This window comes from Corvus cornix, chromosome 1, assembly GCF_000738735.6.
Source record: "Corvus cornix cornix isolate S_Up_H32 chromosome 1, ASM73873v5, whole genome shotgun sequence".
Taxonomy (NCBI): Eukaryota; Metazoa; Chordata; class Aves; order Passeriformes; family Corvidae; genus Corvus; species Corvus cornix.
Window position 1 is genome coordinate 40,529,975 of NC_046332.1, and position 20,922 is coordinate 40,550,896.

The 20,922-nt window shown below is 36.6% G+C and overlaps 1 protein-coding gene across 1 annotated transcript in view; it reads right to left on the bottom strand.

Moving 5' to 3' along the window:
* Window positions 1-5,048: 5,048 nt before the first annotated feature.
* PGR (progesterone receptor) overlaps window positions 5,049-20,922 on the bottom strand; it is a 33,839-nt gene continuing 17,965 nt past the window's right edge. Inside the window, exons 4-8 of the mRNA XM_039564168.1 lie at window positions 16,777-17,079; window positions 15,213-15,357; window positions 11,707-11,837; window positions 8,484-8,641; window positions 5,049-7,055 (exon numbers count right to left, since the gene is read on the bottom strand). Coding sequence (XP_039420102.1) covers window positions 6,900-7,055; window positions 8,484-8,641; window positions 11,707-11,837; window positions 15,213-15,357; window positions 16,777-17,079 — 893 coding nt within the window. The 3' untranslated portion in view covers window positions 5,049-6,899. The remainder of the gene's footprint in view (window positions 7,056-8,483; window positions 8,642-11,706; window positions 11,838-15,212; window positions 15,358-16,776; window positions 17,080-20,922) is intronic.

Sequence of the window (20,922 nt, forward strand, 5' to 3'; positions counted from 1 at the left end):
AGAAGGTGTGTTGAAGGCATAGGAAGGAGGGGAGAATAAATGACAAATATGTGAACTGGGATTTAGAGGCTGCATGAAATTCAGAAACTTCAACAGATCATGCATTGCAGATGTGCCCAGCTTTGGGTCATGCTTTTCTCTATCGTAGCTTTTCTTTAATGTCTGTCTTCAGGGAAGACTTTAAGGAAAGCTTTAAGTGGAAAACTTCATGAAGTAATATTTTCAAAATTCCAGATGTTTGGAGTTTTTGAGTTTTCTTTTTTTTTTTAATGTCAGATTTGTGCAACCTTTTGGCTGTGGGCAGCCAAATAGACACATGATCTGTATTTTGAAGCATGAGAAAGGGAAGCAGTTTCTGTCTCCCAGTAAAACCTAGGCTGGCTGTAGCCATCACTAGGAACTGCTTGCAACAGCAATTGGGGGTGTGATTGTGTAAAATTATTGTAAGAAGTGAACTGGCCAGTGCAGTGTGACTATACTGTAAGCTGAGCTTTAGGATACCAAACTTCTAAATTTTTAAGTGAAAAGCCATGTCATCCTCAGCTGACCAGTGCTTGTTGTGTGGTGATGACAGTCTGAAAAGATGATTTCTCATCTGTTGTGTGTAATGCCTCACAGGCAGGCAGGGCCTGTCCTGACAGCAGCATGTCACAGCTTTTTCTACGTAACAGTGGATAATTTTTGTCAAGTGTGTTGTCCTTTGTCTACAACAGAATATGTTTAAATGGGTCATCAAAATCCATGTTTTACTCTTAGGATTGTTACTGGGATCTGGGGAAATGGTTGGGAACATATTAATTGCAGGTGGCTGGGTGTTTCTTTTTCAAATAATCTCAGTAAGACCACATCCACACCTTTGTGGATTCATACTGCCATGCATATGTTGGTTTGGTGCTTCCCTTATTCATGGTCCATAGAGCCAAGACAGGCCTGCCAGAATAAATCAGTTTCTTTGAGCAGCACTGTGATGAGAACATTGTTCTCAACTGGAGATATCTCAGATTAGAGTCTCAGACTGGACATCACCCAACAGGTGTAATAGAGGGATGAAGTGTAAGAGCATTGCACTATCCCCATCTATTCCCTATTTTTCATACATGAAAAATAGGCCTCTGTGAGAACTGTACATCCATGGAATGAGCAGCTTATGGTGATGTTCATACAAATCCCACCTGTATAACGCAAAGGTCTCTGTACTGCTCTGCCCAGTTATTTCTGGTGCAATGCCAAAGGTGCTTATTGTGCTCACTACCTGCTTTTCATTCAATCTAGCCACTTGTTTGAAGCTCACTGATGCAGTGTTCTGAATTCCTGACAATGATTTATTTCTTTTTTTTTTCCTCCACACAGCAAAAGGAGATTTTAGTTATGAACTGGCTGGGTAGGTATTTAAATGGAGTGTGGGAAAATGCAATAGAGGGAGACTACTTAAATGACACTGTGAGAACTTCCTCACTGATATGCCTGAATTCTAAATTGGTGGAGCTATTGTACCCATAGAGGTGAAAAGGTAACTTGGTTTTCATGGTCAGAAAAACATGATCTATGACTAAAAGGCTCGTGATAGTATTTTATAATGAGCCCACCCCACACCAGCAAGAAATTGAAATGCTGCTACTTTTAAAGGATATATTAGAATTAAATGAATGCTCATCACTATTTGATGTCTTCTATATATGCTTTAAATGCCTCATACAGAGCACTGTGGGCTCATCCCAGGGAAAAAAATTTCTATATGTGAGTGGTAAAATACATCAGGGGAGCAGCACTGCTCATGTATTTGAAGTTATGCAACGGCTGCATTAGTTCCAACAGCACTTAAGGATTATTTTCTGAGGGTTATTTTCTCTTTAAGTAAACAGATAAATTTTAACTTAGTTTTTAATATCCATGCAGTCAACTTTTACTGCATGTTTCTGTCCAAGCATCTGAGAAGCTACAGTACCATTCTGCATACAAATAATGTCAATCTAATAAATTAATAGTGTTCATTGAAAAAAAACCCTCATAAATTTTAAAACAAAAAATACCTAAAATATTAGAGTTTTTTTCCTTTTCATCTTCCGAGGGAAAAAGAGAACTAAACTAAAAGCAAATCTCTGTTCAAGTCAGGTCACCATGACACAAAGCAGTACAAACCAATAAATCCAGCAATGCTGACAGTCCAGCCTGGCAGTATGCTCACAGGCTTCTGAGCCATGGAAAGTTGGGAGGGCTTTGGATATTAGCTCTATGGCTGCAGGCTGACTTCTCGGAAGGAAAGAAAGGTCAGCCTGCCACAAACAGCATGTAAGGCAAGAAATGTGTGCTTGGAGTTGCACTGCACGGGTGGAGTGCAGCCCCATCCTCTCCTGCTCTGCAGATGACCCAACCATAAATCTGGGCAGGTGGGAGAGGACAGGAAGGAAGGATCCCTGCAGGATCCCTGCTGTTCATGCTACTGATACATCACTGTAACTGAGATGAGTATTTGGGTGTAGGCAGGAACACAGGAAAGCAGCTCACCTTCCCAATAAAGGTAATGGAGACAGACCTATTACTCTACTTGAAAAGGAAGAAAAAACACAGCTAGGTACTAACAAGGCATCTGTCAGAAAACACAAATTTAGGTCTCACTTTCTCTGTTGCAGATATAGCACGAGAAAGCATAACCACAGTGCAGCTGCAGGAACAGCTGCAGATCAGAAATTATTATCTGTGTTTATTACACACACATATAACCAGGCCATTCCAAAGGGCCATGAAATCATCTGAAAGCTTCTCAGACCACATTTCCCTCTGTCATGGACTAGGTGTTAAGGAACCCACATCCCCCCATCTGTAAAGGCTGGTCCAAAGTGTAGATCCAGCTGAGATCTTTGAAAACATGAGCCAAGTATTTGATCTTTTGTGTTTCTTGGACCACAGAGATCACAACTGCTGAGCAGCTCATAGACAAAGAGAACAGCTCCCAGGGCTGGAGGTCTCAGCTCTCCAAGAACAGGTGGGCTGCCATGGCCAGGCACTTCAACCTCCAAGACATTATTTAAATATTATAAATATGATACCTGTACAGAGCTGAATCCCAGCAGCAGAGCTCAAAGGAAGCAGATGACTTGATGGGTTGGTTTGTTTGCTTCACTCAAGTGCCAGCAGAAGGTAATGTTGAAGGGCATGGGTCAAAAATACCTCAACTGTACAGAACAGGAGAGGCTTAGCTTCAGGCACAGCCTGCATTATTTAGTGTATGAAGAACTTTTAGTGACAGCTTGAAGCAAAAACCTGTAGAAGATGGCTGGCAAGCTTTCTAATTAATACCACAGGTTTCATACCTTTAAAATGTAATCAGGCACATCCTAAATGTCAGAAAACAAGAAAAATCCATCTGCTGAAACCTCTTATTTCTAGTCTGTAAATGCAACTTAAGAAGATCCAGAATTCTTTTGTCTTGTTCAATATACTGAGAAGCACAACAAGATGTTTATTTAGACCTATTTGTAAAGCTTAGATCAAAAATGCTTTGATCTTTAAAAAAGTATTAATGGATAGAAGCACATACAGCTATAAAACCTTGTACTCAGTAAAAAAATCAAGTAATGGCTCTCTGAACATTTCTGCAGGGTTGAAAAGTCATAATACACAAGATTTCTGTAGGGAAGGAAGAAATCAGGTGTTCTGATCAGTGTTCATAGAATCAGAATCATTTAGGTTGGAAAACACCTCCAAGATCATTGAGTCCAAGCTTTGACTGATCCCCACTTTGTCAACAAAATCATAGAAATAAGTCCAGTCATTTCTTAAACTTCCAGTGATGGTGACTCCACCACTTCCCTGGGCAGCCCCTTCCAATGCTTAATGACCCTTTCAGTGAAGAAATTCCTCCTGAAGTCCAACCCGAATTTCCTCTGGAAGAGCTTGAGGCCACGTTCTCTCCTCCTGTCACTTATTAACTAAGAGAAGAGGCCGACCCCCACCTGGCTACACCTTCCTTTCGGGCAGTTACAGAGAGAGGAGGTTCCCCCTGAGCCTCCTTTTCTCCAGGCTAAACACCCCCAGCTCCCTCAGCTGCTCCTCACAGGACTTGTGCTCCAGACCCTTCCCCAGCGCCGGTGCCCTTCTCTGGACACGCTCCAGCCCCTCAATGTCTTTCTGGCAGTGAGGGGCCCAGAACTGAACACAGGATTGGAGGTGTGGCCTCAGCAGTGCCGAGTACAGGGGGACGGTCACTGCCCTGGTCCTGCTGGCCACATCATTGCTCATCCAGGCCAGGATGCCATTGGCCTTCTTGGCCCCCTGGGCACAGCTGGATCATGTTCATCTGCTGTCAACCAGCACCCCCGGGTCCTTTTCCACTGTTCGTGGTGTCTGTGTAACCCAGAGCAAATGACAGTATCAAAATGGACACTAAATGCCATTTTATGAACTGGGCTTATAGCCGGAAGTTCTCATTTTTTTTGAACTTCAGACAATCATATAATGATCACAGGACTTTCAGACTCTTATTGCAGACACAATCAGCCAATCATTCTCTGTTGTGTAGTCCATTTATCATGGCCAGGAAGTTCTGGGAATTTTTTCTCTGAGCTAGAGAACTTTAAGAAACACTATTTGAAAATGTTTTTAACCTTTGTTATCTATTCCCAAAAGGTATCTTTTCTTCCTTTTTGATTATGCCTTTGAGACAAATATAATGCATTTCAGACTAATCTGCCATGTTTATGGGACATGGTGACCTGTCAGCCACTTAAGGATTGAGTAAAAGGCAGATGTAGGCAGATCCATGCATTCCTAAGGCAAACATACTGCCTGCTCTGTCCTCTAATTTCAGAATTAGGGTCGTGAGGAGTAATTTTTAGTGTGGGAAGTTTCTGTTATCAGTTTAATCTAAACAGTAACCAGTAGATGGTCTGCTTTCTCAGCGGTAAATCATGTGGCAATACTTAAATTCCAAAAGAATGCATGGAAGTACTGTTGTTACATGAAAGTGGAATGGATGAAATGGACTTCTTTACTGAGCATCACATTTACTAAATGCAAACACAAAATAAAGAAAATAAAACTTCAGGATGTAGAAATAAAGAATTTTGTGCTATTTATTAAAACTTAATTGCTTTAAGGATCACAGTTAAAAGTCAGACTGTATTGAATATGAAAGACATTGCTTGCCTGAGCAGTTAGAGTTGACAAACCTAGTCAACTAGCACAAAAGTTTGTCTATACCACTTTTCTAGGGTCACATATTTGCACCAGCTCTAGTGGGTTTTGTACTACTATGTGGGGAATACAAAAAATATTTTTATTCCCAGCTGTAAGGTAGCTTCTTCTTGGTTGGCTTTAGGAAATTTTGACCCATAAGGACACCCTTAGACATACCTGTACTTGTCAGTTGTCCACAAATTTTTCAAGAACCAAGATGTAATTTTTACCAATTAGCCACTTCACTTACCCTTTTAGTGAGGGACACCCTGATTTAGCTGGGGATACTGAACTTACATCCCAGGGGCCTTGTTTCATGTGACAAGGATATGTCTGTACAGACCAAGCTACACACCACCAGCAGGACGCAGGCACACAGTGGGGGCATCTAACAAGTCATGGGCAAAAGCAAAAGCGTAGGGCCAGAAGTACCCAAACAAGACTCACCATTTCCTACATTTACGTATCATTTCTAGCAACTGGCAAAATTTAGCGTATTTTAATGGACTCATAAATTCTTCTTAAGGTTTATCTGTTCGTCTGTTGTTTGAATATATCTACAATTTGCTGCCTTATATGCATGAATTCCTTCATAACCATATCATAGGAACAAACAACACTACATTATAATTTTTCAGTTGAATATTCATTTCTATGGTAAAACATATCATTCTTCTTGAAGGTATAAAGCTAATTTAGTCCAATTCCTTTTTGCAGTTACCTCAATTATAATGGTATGCTTTTAAAATACAAAATATGTAGCTCCACTAAATTATACTGAAATGAGTCTGATGTGTATCAAAATGTTTGCAGTCATATTTTCCACTTCTTTTTGCATCCAACGTCACTATAATTTGATGCTAATGGCTGATTTTGTGTTCAGCATTGGAATTCAAAACATTAAGCTTATTAAGAGTTGCAGTCAGTGAAAACATCTCTATTTAAAGCTTCTGAAATACAGAATGTAAGAGTTGATGAATTTAAGATTACAGCTAAGTGATTTAGCTTTAGTAAGTGCTGAACTTTTAAGGAAAAATAACACAAACCAAAGCTTAGTGGATTTGCATACACATTACTTCTGGTATAATACACACTATAATTTTCCTAAACTTTCTGATTTTTGAAGAAGAGCTCCACCAAATGCTGCAGAAAACAGTATGCTGGACTTAGAGTTTCAATGCAACATGACACAGATGAGATTATGAATGTATTCTCTATGCCTAGCACTTTAGTTACTCATTATGGCATTGCAGTAATAAAAAGTGAAATATCTGTAAGAAAATGTGGGCAATATTTATTTTAATTCCTCCAAAATCTTATATTATGCACATGCCCACATGTACCCACGCACACAATATACTAAAGTAAAAATTTTGCGCCATGTCATACCAGAAATTCAAGAGCATGCAATGTGTAAGAAAAATGTATAACTGTTGTTAGAAATCTGGAAAGTCTATTCATTGTCATTCATATGTATATCTAAAAAGCAGCTTAGACAAGTTTACAAAACATTTCTTATGACTGTTGTGATTTTTGCAATTAAGGAATCAGGAGCTCACAATATGTACATCAAGCTTGAATGGCTTTTGTGTGTCACAGGTATAAAGCAGTCGGCAGGGTAAGTATGTCAAATATGCTGAAGTCCTGACATTGCAAAATCTTGACCAAAATAAACAAACAACAAATGACGCAGATATCATCTCTATGATAAGAGAAAAGACATTTCACTTCTTGTGAAAGAGAAGAGGTTTCACCATCCCTGCTAGAATCTTCGGTAGCTGGGCAGCAATCACCTCTGACATCATCTCAGGGAATTCAACGCTCAGTGCACGGGACTGGAGAAATGTGTTCAGACAGAAGAGATGGAGCTGTTTCACCAGCTGGATTTAATAAAATACAAACATGATCAATCAGGCTAACAGTAATGCAGCCACAGAAACATGCTGTCAATCATTTATCTCATACATTCATCAGCTGACATCATTCTATACCTGTCATTTCTTGAATCAATAATGAGGGTACTTGTCATTCCCTATTAATGACAAAAATCATACACATAGCTATGGCATGTTATATAAAACCACTGCTTCACTAATATTACCAAGCAGTATCACCCTCACTCATGACATATGCGATGAACAATGGCAACTGCTTCGCAAGCATTCAACATTTCATCTTATTCTCACACTCAAGGCAAGAGTCAGTGCTTTGGCCACTACATGCTATTTAAACAGTGCTCTGAGGGACAGCATTTACTGCTTACCTGTGAGCTTGGACATGGTTTTCATTATGATCATATCCCTGTATGCTGCAAACATTGAATTCCACAGACTCTCATTCCTTGAAAGCAACTGCTCAACATGTGACTTTTACATCTCTTCTAGCCCCTCTGAGAGGTTCCAATTTTTATTTCAGACCAGTGACCATTATGTTGTCAAATATTGTACTCTTTCTGCTACCCTAGGCTTTAACATCACAGAATCTCTCCAGTCTGATGATTTTTCTTTTCCTTGTATCTCCCATCACTTTACCAGCCTGACCTGAAACAGGACTTGAACGAAGATACTCCATGGACCAAATATCACTTTGCTATTTTGCAGCAAGCCTCTCCCTCTTTCTCTCCCTCACAGATTATTTTACTGTATGCATTTGAAATGAAGAGATTGATTTAAAATAAAATGCAGATTTGCTGAGTTCTGAAGAATATAAAGATGCAAAGATCCTGTCCACCTTGAACTCCCTGCAAGCTCCTCACAACCAACATCAAGCTCAAAAGTGCTTGGTATCTAGAATTCTAAAAGATTACTCAATTCCCAAACATAGACAGATACTGAAAAAGTGGTAGAGAATATACACATAAAACCAGTTGAACTAAGGTTGCAAAGCCAATCTTGGCTGCCTTTCAGTAATTCTTAGCTAAGTAATCTGACTTTGCAATTGAATTGCCTATTCCTCACATTATTTTCCTGAACAAATACACACGTGCTCACACACACCTACACACCACCCCTACCAAAGCCCACAACTGTACTGGTTATGTTACACAAAAATGAAACAAAATGGTAGCACTCTAATGCATGTTTCACAAATACTTCCATATTGTATGCCATAAAATATGTGCACAATACATACACAGATGCTGAATATATAGCCATATATTCACACAAATATCTACAATAAAGGAAAAATATGTTGTTGTTTTCTTCTGCTGTTTAGCAACGCTGACTACTCCCTTCCATAAAATTAATTTTAAGAAATACCAGTTCCTTCTTACATAAAAAGCAAAACACACTAACACACAAACTTACATCATGCATGGAATCCATCAGTTTTGTAAGTTGATAGAAACGCTGTGAGTTGGCCACAACGCCTTTCTGGCGCAAACCAATTGCCTTCACCAGTTCTCTGATGTAACTGGTTCTCATCTCATCAAATTGGCTTTGACTTCTTAGACCTTCCAAAGGAACTAAAAACAAATAACAGTTGGGCTACAATTTACTCTGAAGGCAATGAAAAAAATTTAAAGTAAAGGAAAAATTTAAAGTATTTCATGCTGTACAGTGCAATGCATTATTATGTGCCAGGTACTTCTTCCCATTCAAGAGTTACTCCAGAAAGAGTGATACAATTAGTTAAAAGGATATACCAGGAACAATCAGCTCATTTTGCTAATTGCCTATGTCTGGAAATATCCCTAAGCTTCAGTTATAGGTGTTTGCTGGGAAAAAAAATTATGCCTAAAAGAACCACTCCTGCCTTTGAGGAAATACGTTATGGACTGACTTATGTGTACACTGCTGAGGGTCTGCCTTCTTCACAGCAAATTTATGGTAGAGAGATCTAGCTGGAGTGCTTCAAAATGGAGTCAAAGAATGAACTAACAACTCTAAAGTAGTGCAGACAGTAAAGCTGCCAGGGCTCAGGCCTCCTGTTTGAACCTCCTTCTCTTAGCAGAACAGATCAGAGTCTTAAAGGTGAACAGCTTTTTAGAAAAATTAGCAAGGAGGAGAAATTGCATTTGAACTCCCTCTTCTCTAAAAGGTCAGGTGTGAGGATCAAAATGAGGACATGGAGAGAACATCAAGAAATGAACCTGTAAGTGGCTGCTAATGATAAGATAGTGTCATGGGAAAAGAATACCTTAATTTTCAAAGCCTGTATGGTTTTGGACATTTCTTAACAGCAGCTTTATAGAGAACTAAGGAATGTTTTCATATAAAGTGACTCTCATGGAGTTTAGGGTTAGATGACTTACATCTCTAAACCAGCAATTAAGTCTTTATACTTCCCCTGCAAATTAATTTAAAAGGTATTTTCCATCAATGAATGGCCTGTTTCCTCTGCAAAATTCTGCAAAAAGACAGTCACATTCCTGCCTAAAAACAAAAAGTTCCTCTAAGCTATCCATTTGAGTGAAAACTTACATGGACAAATACAATTTAAACAGCTGTTCCCTTCCCCTGATCATATGTAAAGAATGAGGATGCTTTTATTCAGTGGCACGAACTGAGCAGAAATCTTATGCAACAAGATTTAGAAATTCCTTTAAATCAGAAGTCTGGAAAGCCTTACATTTAAGCCTCAGCCAACTCAAAGAAAAAACTGTAAAATCAAATATAATGTTACAACTTAGGCTGGGGGTGCATTCAGAATTAGAAATGTGTTGAGACTGACAGTTTAATACAAATTACTGTTTCTTTGCAATTACCTAAAAAAGTCAAAACCAGTTCATCTAAATAATAAAATGAACGGAAGACACAGTGAGAAACTAAAGGATTAGACTTGATTTACTGTTAGTATACAAAAGCCTGAAATGGCTGTACTTTCACATTTGAAGAGGATTAAGATGAATATCATGACTAAAATAAAATTAATCTTAAAAAAAAACACTTTAGAACAACAATGAAGTTATATGGCTTTTTGAAAATACTTTCATGGAATTATATTTATACAGTACCAAATGTTTACTAAATGTCTCAGCAACAACTGTTAGGTGTGTTCCTTTTCCCAAAGATCTGACAAATTGTTTTTTCCTATAAGACAATAAATGCAGGAGAGAACAAAAAGCAAAATTTATCAGAACAGGTAGAAATACTTTCTTTTTTTTAAAGTAATTTCTTGCATATGCATAAACACGTCATCTTAAAAAAATAGTTTCTGAGTGCAGCGCAGTTGATAAACAGCAACTTGATGAATTCTGTTAAATTGATGCACTCAGAAATGAGAAGGATTGGACCAACAATTGTAATGCTTTTCTGAATTTGATATGAACTTTCTGGGACAGAGATAGCTGAAATACCACAAATTTATCTAAATTTAACTGAAATTCCAGATGATAGACAAGGGAGTTTATTTATGATGAAAACAAGATGGAAAACATTTAAAATAGGAATACATACACATTCTAACAAAGAAACTGGAGTTATATCAGAGAGGAATTTTTATCTACATTACTGCTTTAGCAGAGTGTATGGTATTTTGCTATTCTTTTAGTAATTTCTATGTTCATATGAGCTAAATTTAATATTTTTAAACTTATTCTCTGCTGAGACCAGTTTCTTTTTAAAGAATGGGTTTATGCAAATACCAGCCAAGTACAGATTGAGAGGGACTAAATTTAATTCCTTATCAATTACTTAAACTTTGTAAAACCAAGAAGCAGGTTATGCAGAATTTGCACATCTCTCCTCTGACTCCGTCGTGTGCTGAGAACCAAACTTTTACATACTTTCAACTATATTTTTCAGAAGTGCTAATTCTCATTTCTAACAGCATCTGTATAATTTTAAAACTTTTTATTTGGGGATTCATAACTAAAAATTATGGCCTCAGAAGATGTAAATTTTGGTATTTCAAAGAAGGTTTTGGAAGATAAGTTCATCAGCTACCACATTTCCTATGTAAAGTGGAACGCAGCTGCATGCTGCATTCTTTAAAAGATGCGTGTGATTAAAAGTGACCATGGATTTTGTTTCCAGAGAAACAAACCAAAGAAAAACATTTCCATTTGTTTATATCTGTGCTAAACTTCACCTATTTATAACTATAAAAAGTTGAATAAATGCTAGTATTGTTTGTCATGCCCACTTCCCTAATTCTTTTGAGCAAACGTGCTTTAAGATCTTGGTCAAGATAAAGCCCTCAGTCCTGATAATTTATTAAATATTTTTAAATACATTCTAATACTTTTTAGGTTGTTTTGGTTCAGTTGGGGATTTTTAAATCTGTGTAGAGTCACTTGAACTGATGTTTCCAGGCAGAAATACTGCACAGTTGTTTTGAAATAGCCATATGTCAAAAGGGATCCAACATTTCCCTCATGTCTTTATACACAATAAAACCAACAACGAATCACAAATTCTTTGTTCTTTATAAACATTTGAAAAAAATATTTTTAAGACTTGGAATATTAACATTCATCCTAGGACACTTCCATTTGTTAAGCCAGAAAGCTTAGTGATTGTCAAGTTAAACAGCACGGCTTAAAACTCTTTTAGTAGTGATGTGTTACAAAGAAATAAAAGAACCTACTTGTGTTGAGAAGTAACAGCGCTTTCATACATAGGAACTCTTCTTGACTAACTTGAAGTCTGACAAATTCCTGTGGGAGTTGCCACATGGATAGACACAGGGAATAGAATGATGATTCTTTCATCCTCTGTCTTACACCCAGAAAAGGTAAAAAAAATAAATTAAAAAACATGAAAACAGAGACAAAGAATGACTCCAGTCCTACCTGCTTGAAAGAAAGGTCTTGTTAGCAGTTTAATTATCACATTACAAAAATTAAAGATGAGACTATACACATATACAATTTTCTGAATTTTTTATTTCAATGCTAGTTTTTTTAATTGTAATGAATGTGCTATTATTTTGAATGTTTAATCTGTTACTGGTGCCCAGAAAAAAACCAAAACTTGGAGAATATCAAAACTTAATGCTAATCACCAAAAGTGCTGGGAGTTTATTAATTAAAAATACCCAAATGATAAAAATACGCAAATGATAAAAATACCCAAATCATAAAAATACAAAAAAATACTATTGTATTTTAGATGTTGATAGATTCTTGCATCTCTGTAAAGATTTCAAAGCGTAGAACTGAAGACAAACCTGAAAGTCTATGGAAAACTTGCTCTCAGCTTCGGCAAAAACCTCTTCAACAAAATACTTTGTAGCAACCCTAGCCTGGTACTTCTAGTAGCAATGATATTATTTTGTAGCATGCCATGACACTAAAGAAACAGTTAAAAATGTTACATGCCAAGTAAACAGAGACATTAATACAACCTCTCCTAAACTCCCACAGAAGTAACAGAACAAATCACACAGGAAATACATAAAACTGCAGGGTTTTTTGCAGCACTTCAATACTGCTTTTCTCTTTGTGATATTGGTATACTGAGTATATATTATTGCATATATTTATTAGGAGAGTATTTTCAACTGAAATGACTGCAACAATAGCATTACAAAATTTCTAATCTAGACTGAATTCACTCCACATTAACCTGATGATCCAGTAACTTGGACTAATTTTAAAAGGTTGCATCCCAATCCTGATGAATTAGGTACAACAACAACGGGAAGATTAAGTTTTCCTCCCCCACCTGCTACGGGGTTCAGATCAGCCTTATAACCTGACTGCAGATAGTAACCTCAGCAATCAAAACAGAAGATATTTTCCATTAAAAAGAGACTTTTTTCAATGCATTAATTTTGTTGTTGTTGTTGTTATTTAAAGCACTACTGTTATCTTGAATGAAAATTATTTCACTGTTGTTCAATATCTGATATCTTGTACCAGCTTTTAAATGACATAAACATAGAAATTTAATGTATTAGACCTGAATGGGCTTGTTTCTACATCTACTTTAAACCTTCCTTTCTAATACTTTCTGGTAGCATCTTTTCCTAATTATTATGTATGAAGAGCAATAGCAGCTTTCAGGGTTAGCAGCTTAAATGCTGTTCTTACCCACGTTTTTAGACACTGCAAAATGCAAGCAACAGGAAGTCTTTGTAGGGTGTTAACACTATGAAATCTTTGTCAAACTAACACTCCCGGCTTTCTTGGTCTGAAATTGATGCTACGAAACACGTCCTTCCTGAGAAGAATAACAACTCCGTTCACTATATGACAGCTTGGCTGTGACACAAGCTTTGGATTGTGGTTCCATGGTAATTATGAAACAACTATGGTGTGTGATGACCCTGCAGAAGGAATTTCCATTATCTCTTTCTACCTCTAGGCACACACTCCTGTGATTCTGGCATTAGTGCCTGAACTCCTATGTGGTGAGTCATGTCAGGGATCACCACCACCTGCTAATGAATGGCTTTTTCTGGGGTAATTCTCAGGCATATAAAGTCCTTATCTGTTAGACAGTGCAGCCAGAGAGAGTTTGGTCCAGCTTAGCCAAAGTCATGGGGATGCATGACCAGGACAGTTAACTTTTCTGGCAGTGTTCAGCAGTTACCTTTGCTTAAAGCGAACGTGAAAGTACAAGCTTACATATCATTGTAGACAACAAAGTTGTTTACATTTTACTGATCTAAAAGCTAACTTATTTCCCAATAAATTGTTGCAGCTACAATTCAGTGCATCAGTCACCTTTTATATCTCTTTGTTTATAACATCTCTAGTATGACCCTGAGGACATGTTCTATAACCAAGAGAGGAATATGTTGTCAGCAACCAGTGTAGATGTTCTTGAGCTGACAATAAGAAGCTGTTTCTGGTGGATTATAATCTGGGTTCATAAATCGCAACCCTATTCTAAAGCAAAGTACTTAAGGTCCTCTTCACAATGTGCCAGGAGTGGTCCACAAGTGGCGTGATACTCTAAGACATGACATTACTGCATAAACCCATCTCAATCTATGTTTCTTCTGAATGTAACCATAAAATGTATCAGACTATGCTGGGACAACAAGACAGTCAGAAGTTCTTTCAATCTCATCACTTCTAAGTATTTCAATTTGTACAGCACAACTAAGACAAATGGGAGAAGAGAGAATTCATTACTCAACAACCTCACAGTGATTTACAATCATCTGGAAAAGGTCAGGAGCAATAGGGCCAGCTCTACTGAATATCTTCTATAAGAATTTCACTGGGAAGATCTTGCATGTCTATATATTTTAAAATCCGGTGTCTAAATCTTCTGCAAATCCACCTCTCAATCCTTAAACAGTATGTCTTAAAAAACACCTGTTTTACTTTCAACTTGCATCATAGCAGTTCTTTTAGTATTTTAAGAAAAAAAATAACTAAGAAAAATGTATTAAGGAAAGATAAATATAGGGATTAAACTACATTTTACTGTTACTGGCAATCTCCCTATAACCAAAGAATATAAAATTCCAAGTCTGAGAATATTAATTTGCAGATCTGGAAAACTGACAAAGACTGAAATGATGGTTATCTAAATTAAACAGCATAGTGAAGGAAAATCCAAGCCAAAAAGCCCCTTCCCCTCCCCAGCAGAAAAGCGCAGTCTCATGTAATTTTTCCTTGATATTGAAATTCCTTCTTGGTGAAATTTTTTTTACCATTTTCTAACAACAAATGCACTTTTCTAACAAGAAATGCACTTTAGATAATCATTTTTATCAAAAAGTGTCACAAATGAGAACGTAGGTTATATGCAAACTATTTGTGAAAACCACCCAAAAAAAAAAAAAAAACCAAAACCAAAAAATTACAGTTCCATTTAGTAAACATTAATTTGAGTCCAGTTCAGATGAAGTAAATCTTCTGACATAATTATTATTTTATTTACTATTATGATTTTTCCCTTAGATAATTAAAATACTATTTGAACTGCTTTTGCTAGAGAGTGTACACAGAATAGTTGGGGTTCCCACAAAACCCTTCCCAAAGTTACTGAACTTTGATATGGTCAGAGGATTTTGCTGTTAATTTTGAAACAGAACAAGTAGTGAATGAAATCTTGACCTCAGTGGAGTCACATTACCATTGGCACATAAAAGTTCAAAACGTTATTCATATAATACAAGAGCATTCTACTTACTCATTTAGGATTAGATCTGGTGCAAAATACAACATCTGACCACTGACATGTTTGTATGATCTCCACCCCATTGCAAAAACCATTAGACTCATCCAGGAATACTGGATAAGGGTTATCTGATCATCGATGTGCAAATTCCGAAAACCTGGAAATGAAATTAAAGATACAATATTTCATCATTCTCATTTAGACAGCCGCTAAGTAGGTATTTTGAGATTACAAATCTGAGCTACCAAACTGAGAACACCTAGAAAAACAAGAGGTTTTGGGGATTTAGCTCTCAGATATTTAGGTAATAACTGCCTGTCTCACTTTGATAGTTAACCTCTTGTCTTTTTGTTCTCATCCAGTATTTTGAAATGTTAAAACCAAAATTTATTTTTGCAAAAATGACTGTTTCAAAGAATAGGGATGCATCTCATTTTCCTTTGGTAAAAATATGACAGTTTGTAACATGATCACTGTAATCAACTCTCATTTAATATCGATAGCTTGAACATCACTCTTCTTAACACGAGATGCAGCTGTCATACAAAAACATCCTTATATAAATACCTTTCTTGCATTCAGCTAAAGAGAATCATATTCAGTTGTGTGCTTGTGTTTGATAACTTTCGCTATTTGATAAATTTAAAGATTGCCACAAATTATCTGAGTCAAACTAACAGCTTTCTGCCACTGAAAGCAGTGCTCCTGTTCTACATCACGAGGTCCTGTTACCTCCTTCAAGCAAACTTTGGCACTCATGCTACTCTTCAGTGAACTGGTTCAGTTCATGAAGACATCAGAAAACTACAGAGGGTTAAAAAAAAAGGTTTCTTCTCATTTAGTGAGATGAATCAATTCACCCAAGAGGTCTGGTAAGTGCCAACTGCAATGGGAAGAACAGTGATAGAGACTATTGCTTCCTGCAGCAGCGAAGTGTCACACTGAGCTCACATTAAACTGTATTTTCCAGGCTTTCTGCTCAGTATATTGATTTCTATATATCCCAGGGTGACCAGGTTGATCTCTATCACCATAGAGCACCCATACTTACATCACATGGATTTCTTTTTTAATCCAGTCGTGGATCTTCATAAATTTAGTTACTTCTCATTAGCAGTGTTTGTGAGCTGCTTAGTTCTAATTGCTACTATTTGTTAAAATTTTTCTTTGTTACTTTCAAGACGTCTTTCTAGTAATAATAAGAATAAATCAGAAGCAGAAATACAACCTTTTTTATATCTGAGAGAACCAGCATCTCACTGCCACATTAATAAATGAATAAATAATAGAGTAAGAGGGGTTGGGGTAGAAAGGCTTCTATAACAATCACATATAGGAACTCTCTGAGCTCCTGTGGTTTCCTGGAGTAAATCTAAATATTTGAATGGATTCCTTCAAATGTGCCTCCCTATTAAAATGTATTTGATTAGTTACATTATCTGATAAGTGGAAGCTTAATAATTTTGGAATTTGTAAAGAATTAATTAACAGGCAGTCAATAATATTCTCTTTAGACTGCTTCTCCAATGAAATATTTGTTTAACTACAATTCACTATTTATAAGAAATGGTATTACCTGGTAGCAATTTAGACCACTTGACTACACAAAGAAGTTGCCTCTCACAAAGATGATTCAGACTGGTCAGCAAGGAACTTGGTGTTTCAGGTTTTGTATTGTCATAACCAGCATAGACAACTTCTGGCTCAATGCCTCGCAAAACACTTATCATTGGAGGAAGAAACTGTATTTCTTGATTTGGAGAAAAGGACAGCCTCTGGGTTAGAGACTGGCTCTCATCTTGAAGAGTTGCTGGCTGCTGGAGTGCAACATCTAACGTTCTCACAACCTTAATTTTGTTAAACTTTTTCAATTTTCGACCTGAAAAAGGAAATTGTTGATCTGTTAAAAAGAATTAACCAGTAACACTAGTATTTCCCACTAGTGTTGGATTACACTCTTAATCTATACAAGGAAACTAGAACTGTCTTCAAAATAAGTTTTCTATTTTTTGACTATTTATGTAATTGAGAAATAATCATGGAAAATTCCTAAGAGCTTCTCCCTCTGTATCATACTCCCTTCACTAAGGAATGAACAGCACCCACCCATTAAAATTACTGTCATGAATTCTAGGTTACAGTAACCTCATAAAGTGTTTTCTGGTTCAATTCCCACTGTTCTGTCATACGCCAACAGCTGAGCCAGCTGGCTCTACAATTCAGTTTCTATTTAATGTCAATTAAGTATGCTGCTTCTTTTACTCTCTAATACCCCAAACCAAAAATTTTAGTAATTAATTACTACACAATTAATTACTACACACAGAAACTCCTTTCCTCCAGTTCCCTAAAAGCATTTCATCTCATGTCTGAACCCTGTTTTGATGGCCAGGGGATGAGTGAAAGACCCACAAATACTGTAAAACCAGATGTCAACACTTAGAAAACACTTCACTTTCTAAAGCATAATTTCCCTTTCTCAGAATTTGCAATTGTTATTTCCATACTGCAGTGGTATGAACAACACTGACTAAAACAAATTAATAGCTGAACTGCTTTCCCAAAATAAGCACAGATACTTGTGGTATGGCTACGGAAATATATACAGCTCTAGGTAGCAAGTCTTCAAATTTCTTTCATGGAAACACTCTGGCAGTGCACCCTATAGACACAGAAAACCAAACCTTCAGAGGCTCAAAGACAATGACCCTCAGTGACATACTACAAGTTTCAACAAAAAGGCATATCCGTGCAGAAGTGACTACATGGAATACATTTGTTTTAAATAGATCCTCAAAGGTGATGAAAACCCTTCTAGATCATTAGTTCTGCCATACAAGTTTGGCTTAGGGAAAAAAGGGCCAAAAAATGCAATAAAGATACTGACATTTAGGGTCTGATTTACATGACAGTGGGACAGAAAGGGACATGGGGGTGGTGGCAAAAACAGTAACACTCATCATGCAGTGAGATCAGGGGTCATGTTCCCGTAACTTAACTGTGGGTTTAATTAGTTTAGTGTCAAGTGCCCTAACAATCATATGCTCATTTTATCATTTGTGGTAAGAACAAAAATATTTCTGATTAGAGATTTCTTACTAAAGAACCAAACACAAAGTTACATCTTATGTTACAGCTGAACCAAGAAAAAAAAAAGCAAAACAAAAAACCACAAAAGAATAGACAATTTATTATGCCAAAAGACCCGGAGCCAATTTCTGTCATAACAAAACTATACATAGTTGTAGACATGCTGGGAATTTCCCACTAAGTATTGTGTAGGCATGAAGGAAAAGAGAAGGAACAATGCATTTGATAGTTCATAAATAATGATTTCAGGTATTTTCAGAAATAATGGCTTCAGATACTTTTACAGTTCAGAGAACAAGTAAAGAAAGAAACCAAACAGAATGCTTATCACATGGAAATGTTAGTAGTTAATAAGTACCCATGTTTCCAAGTGACTAAATGTATCAGAATTAATGTCACACTGGTTTGCAGAATTGCTTATGTGTTTATTGCTAATTATGTTGCTTAACAGCCACCAGCAGAACAAGTCCACTTGTTACCTATCTACTGGAGAGTTGACTGTTAATAACTCACAGCAAACTTTCCCATCTACAATAAGGAGACCATGTCAAATTAATAAAAACTCTTAAGGACATAAGGAAAATGAGAGATTTCACAATAGCTTAGTTTTTCATTTGCTCTTTACAAAATACCCAGGTAAGTTTGTGCTGTAAGATAAATAAATGTCTCCACTTAGTTCTGTAATGGGTAAATAATACGAATCCACTCTGATAACTACTTTTCTTAATACTAAAACCTGTCTGTGCATATTTAAACAGCACACACATTTTTGTAACATTTTCATTACTTCATTTCAAGATAGCCAACCACTCAAGCAGTTTTTTAGTACTCACTGTTCCCCTACATTCAGATTACTCTGAATGTAATATGAACACTATGTTTACAGTGTTTGTGTTCTAAAAATAAAAAAAATAAAATCTATTTAATCTCACTATCAAGTATATTATGATTTTCTCCTTACTACCTAATTCTGTAATTTAATATTTTTGCAACTAGGTATGCAGAATCATGCTGACAATCAGACATTACTGATGGTAGACATTTTATATTAAAAGGACTGGGTTTCCAGTAGAAGTCTAACATCTCACTACCCTTCCTCTTACCCTGTAATGAGGTGAAAAGCATCGATGATGTATTATTCTTGACAGAACACTATGACCCTTACTTTAAGGTCACTATGCTCTCAGGTTTTGTGTAGAAAAACAAGCAATGCACACCTTAAGGGGGGTGTATACAACATAAAGAAACAAAGCAGCAAAGCAGAAGTAACACATCTCGGTTTTAATAAACTCTTTGATCCTACCTCAGAAAATATTACCTGGAAAATAAATTCACCCTTTTCTGCATGTAATCACTGCACTGCAGACTGAAAGCTGACTGAAACAATGAAGACCACAATAATTTATCAATACAGCTGAACAAGGAATCTGTGATAATCAGCCTGGGAAAATTACAAATTCACTCATAATAAATAAAAGAGTTGAGTACTTGTTTATTCCAGGACCTGATCCAGCTACCTGCTATCCTATTAGGTTTAAGATTAGAAAGGGGATAGATTAATGTCTCAAGTTATGAGGTTATAATACTCAAAGACAATTAACACTTTCACAGAGAATGACAAATATGGTACTATGAAAAGCATGTTTTTATTGATACTTTCCTTCTAAAGATTAAGAAAGAGGAAATAGCCCACATAGGGAAATAAATTTGTGAAGCTATTTGTTGCTAGTCTATAATTTACTTACAACAGACTTACAATTTCTTTTAAAACATTTCAGGAGTTTGAAATTGTTTTGAATTTAGGGTTGAGAAATGGAACTGTAGTCTGTGTAATAAAATATTACACTCTTACCTATATGGTTGCCACTCAGTGACATTCAATGTGTATTCTCTAAGAAGTAAGTTTAATTTAATTAGTATAGTAATTTTTGGAACCTTATCATTAATATCCTGTAAAATCATAGTATTTCTCAAGTTAATTAAGCAAAATAGCAGCTCTGCATTTAACTCAAGGCCAGCATTAAGAAACTAAGTATCAGAGGTAAAAGAACAAAAATATATCCATCTTAAGTTCTAAATGGCAGAAATCACAAAATGCACAAAAAGTCTTGACCTATACAGGCCATAAACACAAGAAGAGATTTAAAGTACTGCCGATTCCGATTCATTTAAACTGCTCAAGGATGTCTCTAAGTATTTAATTTGTTCCAAGAATTGGAAATTTGTGTATGGACATTTCTCACAGAATCACAGAATTCCAGGATGGGAAGGACCTCAAGGACTATCCAGTCCAACCTTCCTTGGCAAAAGCACAGTCTAGACAAGATGACCCAGCACCTTGTCCAGCCGAATCTTAAAAGTGTTCAACAGTGGGGAGTCCCCCACTTCTCTTGATAGATAATGCCAATGGGTAATTTTTCTCATTGTGAAATATTTTCCTCTTGAGTCCAATTAGAATCTCCCCAGGAGTAACTTATCCCTTGCCTTTTCCATGTGACTGCTTGTAAAAAGGGAGTTTCCATCTTCTTTGCAGTCATCCTCTAAATAGTGGAACACAGTGATAAGGTGTCCCCTAGGCCTTCTTTTCTTAAGGCTGGACAAACCCAGTTAAAGAATCAGAGAACCACAGAAT